Source organism: Oryzias melastigma, linkage group LG12 (genome assembly GCF_002922805.2).
Source record: "Oryzias melastigma strain HK-1 linkage group LG12, ASM292280v2, whole genome shotgun sequence".
Taxonomy (NCBI): domain Eukaryota; kingdom Metazoa; phylum Chordata; class Actinopteri; order Beloniformes; family Adrianichthyidae; genus Oryzias; species Oryzias melastigma.
The window spans coordinates 9,653,886-9,663,876 of NC_050523.1; the positions used below are offsets into that span (position 1 = coordinate 9,653,886).

The 9,991-nt window shown below is 38.6% G+C and overlaps 1 protein-coding gene across 2 annotated transcripts in view; it reads left to right on the plus strand.

The window, feature by feature from the left end:
* The window catches only part of dnajc21 (DnaJ heat shock protein family (Hsp40) member C21), a 13,240-nt gene extending 8,521 nt beyond the window's left edge, over positions 1 to 4,719 (plus strand). Inside the window, exons 7-12 of one of the 2 annotated variants that reach the window (XM_024299184.2) lie at positions 894 to 987; positions 1,480 to 1,653; positions 1,737 to 1,785; positions 1,869 to 2,017; positions 3,453 to 3,540; positions 3,659 to 4,719. In XM_024299184.2, coding sequence (XP_024154952.1) covers positions 894 to 987; positions 1,480 to 1,653; positions 1,737 to 1,785; positions 1,869 to 2,017; positions 3,453 to 3,540; positions 3,659 to 3,820 — 716 coding nt within the window. In that variant the 3' untranslated portion in view covers positions 3,821 to 4,719. The remainder of the gene's footprint in view (positions 1 to 893; positions 988 to 1,479; positions 1,654 to 1,736; positions 1,786 to 1,868; positions 2,018 to 3,452; positions 3,541 to 3,658) is intronic. The other variant, XM_024299185.2, reaches the window with a different exon arrangement.
* Positions 4,720 to 9,991: the final 5,272 nt, after the last annotated feature.

The following is a 9,991-nucleotide window of genomic DNA, read 5'->3' on the forward strand; positions in this document are numbered from 1 at the left end:
GGACTTTTTTTCCAACCCGGAAGTAAGATGCCTCAATCTCTGAGGCTCCTTTTTTTTTGCTGCTTTGAGGGTGCCGCCCATTTCATGATGTCATCCTAGATCCAGACTCAGCTATCCAAAATCCAAACTTTTGCAAAGAAGGATGTGGATGGATCTCCATTTATCTGCCTTTTGTTGCCCCGGCCATCGCTACACTGGTTGTAGCGACGGCCGAGGCTAGCGGCTGAGCTAGCTGAGCGGCGAAAGCTCAGGGCCAATCACTGGTAGCTGAGCGAAGCTTGCAAGTGATCACTGCTAGCGACTGATTACCGCTAGCTGAGCGGCGAAGCTCGAGGCTGATAACCACTAGCGGCTGATTACCACTAGCCGAGTGGCCGCTGATCATAACTAGCGGCTGATCAGCACTAGCTGAGTGGCGACGGTTTCAGCTAATCAAAACTAGCAACTGATTACCGCTAGAAGAGCGGTGAAGCTTGCTTCTAATCACAACTAGCAGCTGATCATTGCTAGCCGAGTCGAGAAATTGAATGTTTGTAGAGGTTCTGGCAGCGCAGGCTCTTCCTGGAAGAGGCCGTCCTCACTTTGTGACATCAGCTCTAGAGAACCCGTTCGTTTTTGTGAGTTGGAAGGGGCTTGTGCTCAGGATTACTCAGAAATAAGTGAATGGATCAAAATACCACTTTGTGGTTGTTTATAGTGAGGAATGAACTGTGTGATACACTTGAAAGCTCAAAAAGTTGGCCCTTAAGCTCAATTTTCCTGATATATGTTGTCTTCCATCAGAAACACAAACACCAAATCACGGGTTTATTGTGCCTTTAAAAATCAGAAATGCTGCAAAATTGAACAACCTCTTTATATTGTTTTTCTTCCTGGTTTGTGAATCTTCACAGATGCGGATCAGCCAAACGGCGACGACCTGACGCTCGATGAGTATGATGATCTGTACTGCCCGGCCTGTGATAAATCATTCAAATCGGATAAAGCGTGAGTGCTCCCGTGGGCTCTGCACCCTTCCCCATATTTATCTCTCCGAGCTATGAATAATTCTGTAATTTCATTCATCACGGGGATGCTTGTGTCAAGATTACGAATGCATCAATTTATACCTAGCATCGTTAGACTCATTCTCTCAATTGTTGCTAATAAGAGCGTGGCACTAAAGTGGCTGATACTAAGGTGAATTATTGGTGGGTGGAAACCCCCATTTAAAACCTTCTAAAATGTTATGGCTTTCATTTTGGCAGTAAATACTTTGGTTACGGATAAAGGAGAAGAAAAAACAAGGCCAGCCTAAATCTCTTAAACTCTTAACACTTATTTCTTTGAAAAAGTCTGTTGAAACTTCCTGTCTTATCCTTTAGACGTGAATCTTTTTGAAACATTGAAATCAGCTTTTTTTTTGGAGCACCAGTTTCAAAAGGTTTCTTTTTTGTAAATCAAATCTTTCACTGCCACTTTTGTTCTCTTTCTCTAAAGTATGAAGAACCATGAAAAGTCCAAAAAGCACAGAGAGATGGTGGTGCTGCTACGGCAACAGCTGGAGGAAGAGGAGGACTCGCTGGCTTTGAACGAAGACGGAGCCAAGGACGGAGAAAATGAAAACGACCTAGAAGAGGAGGAAGAGGAGGAGGAAGAAAAGCCAAGACAAAGGTGAGGTCGGGCGTTGTGTCGCGGTACTTGGAAGATCTTGGTGACTTTCAGCCTCAGGTGAAGTGGCGTCTTTGTCTCTGCAGGCTTTCCAAAAAGCAAAAGAGAAAAAAGAAGCAGCAGAAAGTCGTGGAGGTGAGGCAGTTGTCAAGCAGCGCTCGGTTCAATTTCTCCATTAAAAATTCCTAAGAGATCATTTTTTTATGTTCCCCCCAAAGCATAACCCCCTAGAGGAGGAGGAGGAGGAGGTGAAGGAAGAGGAGAAACCAGCAGCACCCACCTCCTGCAAGGAAGATGCTGCTGAGAAACAGGCTGACACTGCAGAGCCGGAGACACCGGATAACCTCCCTCCCACTGAGGTCAAGGGGTCAGTTTTTCTTTCACCGACTCCTTCTTCTAAGAAAGAAGTTCATGACGTAACAGAGTCAAATGACTGTGTTTTCTTAACTGGAGGATCAGTGTCAGCCTGTTAGACTTGTGGGATCCAACACCTCTCTGTTAATGTTTCTGTGACTTTACAAAAAAAGAAAAATTAGTTCAGTGACAATAAAAATTCCTGTTTTTTTTTTCTTTAACTCATAGTTCTCCGCAGGTGAAGTACAACCTTTAGAGATTCCATTCCAAAGAAAATTGTCTTTTAAAATGTTCTTATGGCATTTCACAATGGAAAACTGATATCAAAATTGCATTCCTTTGTATTTTATTTATTAAAATCAGTGTGAATCAGGAGCAGATAAAAAAAATGAAAATTGAATGGTGTCCTGCTGCGTTCAAAAGAAACTACTTGTAGACGAATAGAACCCAGTGCTCCTGCATGCCAGCCCTACAGTTAGCCCACTGAGTCATCCAGCCACTCTTTGGGAGAGTGTCCTATGGTCAGATGAGACCAAAATAGAACTTTTTGGAAAGAACTACTGTTTGGAGGAGAAAGAATGCTGAGTTGCATCCAAAGAACCCCATATCTGCTGTAAAGCATGGGGATGGAAGCATCATGCTTTGAGGCTGTTTTTCAGCAAAGGGAGACGGACGACTGATCCGTGTAAAGGAAAGAGTGAATGGGGCCGTGTATCGTCAGATTTTGAGTATAAGCCTCCTTCTATCAGCAAGGGCATTGATGATGAAACATCACTGCTCTAGAGGAGATCTGCATGGAAGAATGGACCAAAATACCAGCAACAGTTTGTGAAAACCCTGTGAAGATTTACTGAAAACATTTGACTGCTGTCATTGCCAACAGAGGGTAAATAACAAAATATTGATTTGAACTTTTGTTATTGACCAAATACTTATTTTCCACCATAAATCCTTTAAAAAAAATGGGACATGTGGACCTCAAAGTCCTTTTCTCTTAGAAAATTCTTTCCTTGTTGGACAAAATGTTTATTTTGTTCTTATAGCATTTGGATCAAATGACAACAGAGCGGCTGAGGTACAGGGGTGGAAACTCGTAGATATTAGAACGGTGTGTATTTCCACCAGGTATCTTCTGTTGGGGCCACTGACTGTATAAAAGAACTGGACCGAGTGACTCCTCCCCCAAAATCCCACAAACACTTATTCCTCAGTCATTCTATTTGTCAGAATAAAGATTCTTGCTCTGCTATCTTCTTTTTAACATGTTCTTGATAATCCTAACTTTTTATAATATTTTTTTATTTATTGCAAGTTATTCAAGTTACAAACTGACCAATCAGACCTTGTCTGTCTCTAATGTGGCGAGGTCCATATCATGAAAAAATGGCGACTAAATTTCCTTCATTTGGCTATTTTCTATGGGTGAAAAAAACATTTTTTTTCCACAGCAGTTCTGGTAAAACGAAGGGAAAAAAGGGCGGAGGAAAAGACAGAATGAGGACTGCAAAGCCCCAAAATGCTGATCAAGTTCCTGAGGTTTGTACTTGAAATTTTTCATTATTATTCCCAATAAGTGTTTTTTTTATTCCACCATTACATTTTTACTTACATTTTAAAAACAAGTTTCCATCTGTTTTATTTTCAAAACTTTCAGAAAGAATTAAACCTCCGCTGTGTCACCTGCAACAATGAGTTTTCCACTAGAAACAAGCTGTTTGATCACCTGAAGACGAGCGGCCATGCCACCGCGCTGTCCGCCAACGGCCAACAGACCTCTGCCAGCAAGAGCAAGAAAGACAAGAAGAAGAACAGATAACACAGCCTGGAACTCGGGCGGAAACAGTCAGAAAGACAGAGGGGTTCAGAAACACCAAACCTAAAGACTGAGCACATGTACCTTTTGAAAAGGTTAGAGTTATAACCAATTTTACCAGGACAGATGCTTGAGAGTTTGGCTATTAAAAATGAAAAGAAAAAAAACATTTTAAAGCCCTTTTTTTGTAAATGATCAAAGTTTGCCAAGTTCTGAAGATAAGAAAGCTCCAAGATGTTCTGAATCTGTTCTGGTATTAATAAAAAAGGATAGAAGTTTTGAATCAAAGAAAGTAAAAAATGTTGCATTCAGTAACACTTTCACATCAGAGAAATTCATTAAAAACAGAATAAAACTATAAAATGTAAAAACAAACTAAAATCTATTAATTATGAAACACAATAAAACCATAAAAATAAAATTCAATAAGTAGGATACTGGATGTTTGTGTTAGTGAAACCCTTTGATTCATTTAGATCAGGAATGACCTCTAATGGGAAAAAAACAAAACATTTTTATTAAAATTTGCAGTTTAAAAAAAAAAAAAAATCAAGTAAATTTATGTTTATTCAGTCTCTAAGGTGATGCTTCAATGTGTGCCAAGCATCACCTTTGTGTAGAGATTCATTGACTAGCTGATGAAAAGCTTGAGTTTTTGTGAAATTAAAGTCATTCGTGGAAGACGTTCAAAGGCAAGGTCACAGCGCTGACAGGTGTGAAACCAAGAATGCCGCTATTTTGTGAATCACCGAGATGTCTGTATCCAACAGAATTTTTTATGTTTCATTGCTACTATAGTTTGACCTTTTAATTCTGCATCTTCCACTTGAACGTCTACCTTCTTTATTCTTTCATTTGGAGTTACGGGTCGCCACAATAAAACCACAACACATAATTTGTTAGAATGAAGTGAAATGAGTGTAAAATTGAACAATTGCTGCAATCTCCCGTTTCACCACATCACAAAGGTGCTCTATTAGGTTCTGGTGACTGGAGGCCATTTGAGTCCAATGAACTCATTGTGTTGTAGAAACTAGTCTGAGATGATTCCATCTTTATGACATGGTGCCTTATCCTGCTGGAAAAGTAACTATCAGAAGATGTATATAAAAGGATGGACATGGTCAGCAACAATACTCAGGTAGGCTGTGGTGTTGTGATCATGCTCAGTTGGTACTAAGGAGCTCAAAGTGTGCCATTAAAATACACATTAAACCCATTCAAAGTTTCTTTATAAACCCTACCCAGCATTTAGGAATTCAAGTCCAGACAGTGCCGCATTTTTCTGTTTTTTGCTCTAATTTCTCAATGTCTGTTTATCCTTTGAGCTCCAGTTTCATAGACAAAAAGAAAAAAATCCTAACATTTTTTTTTGCTACATTAGAGATTTTGTGAAATGTTTTAGACCCACAGTGAAAGATTGAACGAAAGAAACTTAACTATTTATTCTTTAATTGATCATCAGGTTTAAGATTTCAAAATTAGATTTATAACTGCAATGGGTTCACTATGACTAAAAAAGCCCATTAGTGCAGTACATTTATCTTTGTAAAGCTTTTAATTACTGAAAGAAAGTCAGTGTGGCTCGAGTCATCCATTTACTTCATAAAAGAAAGTATTAGAACCCAGACTATGACAAATTAGATTTATTAGACCAAAAAAAAAAAAAAATAGAAATTGTAATCCCCCTGCACCTCTGCTTTGTAGGCCCACCTATTTATCCTTTTTAAGCTTTTGAGGAACTGAAAAAGAATATGGACCTGATGAATCCACACAAATGGTTGCCAAGATGGGGCCTGCTTTCAGTATAGACTGGAGGTGGTGTGTAGTAAAAGGTGAGTACATATATTTACATGTAGTTTTTAATGTTGTTCATACATTGGGTCAACAAAAACCACAAATTGAGCCTCTTAAATGTATTTTCCTTTACGGATGTTTCCTAATAGAAAAAAAAGTAATGTTGTTCTAAATATACGTTCTCTCTAATATAGATGTTTATATATAAAAAACCTTCACCGATGTTCAAGTGTTTTTTGTCCTGTCCATGGCCCTCTTCTTCAGCTTTCAGGAGTTGTGGGGTTTTAATGTTCTCAAAGATCTTTGCCAGCCTGTAGATTGTCGGAAAGAATGGAATAATTGAAATGGTTGAATGCACTTTATGAACAGATCATGAAGGTCCGGCTGTGCCGCTGCAATTAAATGGGGACGGCACAGTTGAACATCCAACTGCTCATGTCCTAGCAACAAAGCAGTTATTTCTGGAAAGGTCTTACAAGGCTTTTCTCTGTATGTGTGGCCTCAAGGCCACGTGCTTTAAGCCTAAAACATACGTCTCCCGTTAGCTGGCCATTCTTCTGGTCTACACAATGATAATGGCATAAAGAGGCTCTTCTTTTGTATCGAACAGTTCAGTATAAGCTGTTTTCATTTAATGAAAAGAAAAATAACTTGATTTAAAAAAAAAAAAAGAATTACATAAGAAACTCAACATGGATCTGCACAGCGTGTCAAGGTGTGTCAACTATCTTGAGAAAGAGCTAGCCTCCTTTCTATAAACTTTTGTACACATTTCCTGATATTTATTGGCCACCCCATTCAAATACACGTAAAGACATTTCACTGAGTGAAATGAACTATTCAAAAAATCAAGGTTTTGTAGATACTTAAGCTGGCAGATGAGGCTAATGTGCATCTGGAACATCGTGAAGGGAAGAAAGTTGCAAAACAACAGCTAAGGCCAGTCTCCTCTGTTGAGCGTTACGTGCTTTTTCTTGGCAGTTTTTAAACTGATCCTTATGTATGGTGTCGCTGATTTCACAAAGTGTTAGTTTATTTAAAAATTACATTTAGATAGTTTTTTTTCTCAAAAATTGTTCAAACACAATGCATTGAGGTCTATATTTGCTAATGTAGTGAGCATTGATGCACACTGGTTTCTCGCAAAGACTTCTGGGGAATTTCTGGGGGACTCCATTTTGGAATTCAAGATTTGGACAGCACAACAAAATGACAATTGCACTGTATAGTGAGTAGTGAAGGAACTTGGACAAACCCATCTCCAAACGTGATATTTTTTCTGTTGTGCAAGTTATTCAAAGTATTAAATGACCAATCAGATGCCTCAATAAAAGCATGTGTTGCCCGATGGCCCCCACATCAAACGTTTATAGCAGTGATTGGCAGATTTTCCCAATACCACTTTCTTTTTTTTTTTTTTTTTTCTAACATGCTCACTCCTAATTGATGAGAGTGGTTGCCATAGAAATGATGACTAATCATTGCTTATTGACAGTTTCTGTCTCAAACGTGGTGACGTCCATATTGCGAAAAAATGGTGACTAGTGATTGGATGATGTCATACTCATTCATTAAATATTTTTTGCTGAAAAGTAAACATGACAAACTTGGATCCATGTTCCTTCCTGTAGGTGGACATACATCAAACGTTAAATATTTCTCAACTTGAGTCTGAATTCATTACTCACTATGTATTTGCACTATATAGTTTTTTTGTGGCTATAGTAAGGAAAGAATTCAGATCCAACATGTAATAAAATACAACATTCTCCATTTTATATTTATTACAACTTTCTACACATTCAATATGCTATTTAACCAAACACGGAGCAGAGGTCACCAGAGGACTTTGTGGCGGAAAGTGGTTTTGAAAAGGCTGCTTGTCCTTGACCTTGACAATCTCAACGCATTGATGTCTACTTCAGCCCTGCACTTGACTCTACGGTGCTTGGAGTGGGACAAATACGTTCTTTGTGGAAGAACAGAGAGGATACTATATAATTTACAGGCCAGGGTGAATGTGTACTGTAAAAGCACACAGAGTTCCCAAGTCTAAGCTTACAATAAATTGCTCATTCAGCGTGAAAAGTTATATTACAGGGGTAGGGACGATATTTTTTAAAGAAGAAAATACATCTAAAGCTTTAATCCAGGCATGGAAAGATTACGTACATATAAAAAATACTAGCAAATAATATTTTGTGTTCTTTTATACACTTTTTTTAGGTTTTTGGGATATCTTTCTTACAAGATGGGTTAGATCCAGCAAATTGCACCCTATACTTGGATTAATACTGGTTGTCCTTACTCAAGCAATTTTGAGAGGTATACAGAACTCTGCAAAAATGTCAGTCTGTTGTCATTTTTGAGTTGCAAACAAGGTTGGAGGTTTTTGTAAAAACGCCACAGAGTACCGTAAGAGGCAACGGGCATCACATGCTTTTACTGAGGTTTCTGATTGGTCCGTTTATAGCTTGAAGAACATGCGATAAAGAAAGAAATCTGGTTAGGTTAAGAAAGAAGATGTTAATAAGAAGGTGTTAGAGCAAAAATGGTTACTCTAACAAATAAAATGAGAAATAACAGTATTTCTCAATGGAAGTGTATGGGATTTTGAACATGTTGGAACCAGCAGGTACTTCTTATATGGAACACGAGAGGGGAGGGGTTGATATGTCCAGTGAATATACAGTCAATGAATTACTGTGAACTCCATAATGTCTAACAGACTTATATCTGACTCTCTTGTTGCTTGATGACCCTATAGTTTGGTGCCTAATATATGACATGTTCGAAAATATACCATTTATCTGACGGTGGGCCCTTTAGTGCGAAAAACATGCTAAAAATGTAAAGCCTTCCATTTTCAGAACCAGTTCAATCCCTTTTGGGGTCATGTGGCTGCTGAAGCCAACCCAGCTACTATTAGGTGAAAGATACCCCCAGAACAGAACAGGTCACTAGCTTGTTGCAAGGCCACACTCACACTCACATTCACACCCAGGGGCAATTTAGAGTAACCAATTAACCTATGAAGCATGTTTTTGGACTGTGGGAGGAAGCTGGAGTGCCCAGAGAAAACCCACGCATGCACGAGGAGAACATGCAAATTCTACACAAAAAAAACACATTGGGAGTTGATAGAAACTGGGCCTTCTCTCTGTGAGATGACGACACTAACCTCTATGCCTCTAAGGTGTCAAATTAGTTCTTATAAAATGTGACAATCTAAGCTTTGATGCCTCCAAAATTGCCACTGGATATATATTCTGTCTAGGGTACATCTCCTCTCCAATTTCCAACAAAGGAGGTTCATCATGGTCTTCTAACTAAGAGTTATTCGGTTGCCTAATGATCTTAAATTAAACAGGTCAGAAGAACAAATTATGGTTATGATATTCTACTCAGTTTTTTGTCAGGTGAATGCCTCACATTTTTAAGTTAATTCATGGTCTTCTGAGCACATTTGCAGATAGAGGTAATCGCTCATGTGGTATGTTTGGAACTTTGTGGATAGGTCAAGATGTTCAAGAAGCAGGTTTTCAATGTGGGAACAAAGATAAAGTAGTCTGCTGGTTTTTTTTCTATTGTAAAATCATTTACAGTGGTCTTTTAATTGTGATTATGCAGTTTTAAGTCAAAATATAACAGATTGTGTTGTTTTTATGACATATTTTGCCTCTGAGTTGTGCCCAGGAATGTTAACGGTGAAGATAGCCTTGGCTAATTTCCCATCAGCCCTTTGTTAACACTCTCTCCCGCTAGCTTATAGAAACTCACAAACCGAAGCTAACATAAGTGTCGCAAGGAAAAAAAAACAGAGTAATATCAGAGCTGTTCAGCAGTTACAGTTTTGAGCCAGATGGCAGGACAGATATGAAAAATAAAAAAAATAATGGATCTAGTTGTTGGCATGTAGATGCATCTGAATTGGAGCAGAGAAGGGACACTTTGACCCGCCCATGGTAGTTTCTGGGTCACAAATCTGAGCTTTTACAAACCACTAGTTCTCATCTCCTCCTGATCCATCATGATTTTTATAAAGAAATACTCAGAAATACAGTTTTAATCTTCAGCTTTTTATACATGTCCATCATCCTAATAAAAAGGACGTGTTAAAAAACACCAAAAACACAATTTACGTTGGTCTTTAACAAATGCAAAATTATTGCTGGTTTTAAGGTAAAAAGATGTAATATCAGATTGGCTGAAAGCAGCCTCTTTAACAGGAAGTGTACTCAAACAAGTGATATATCACTCTGCCTCCAGGCAAAAACACATCTCTATCACTGAGTTTCGTAGGTGGTGTAAGTGTGTTTTTCCACACAAATCGAAGTACAGGATAAAGAGCCTGACCTTCATGTATGCACAACTAAA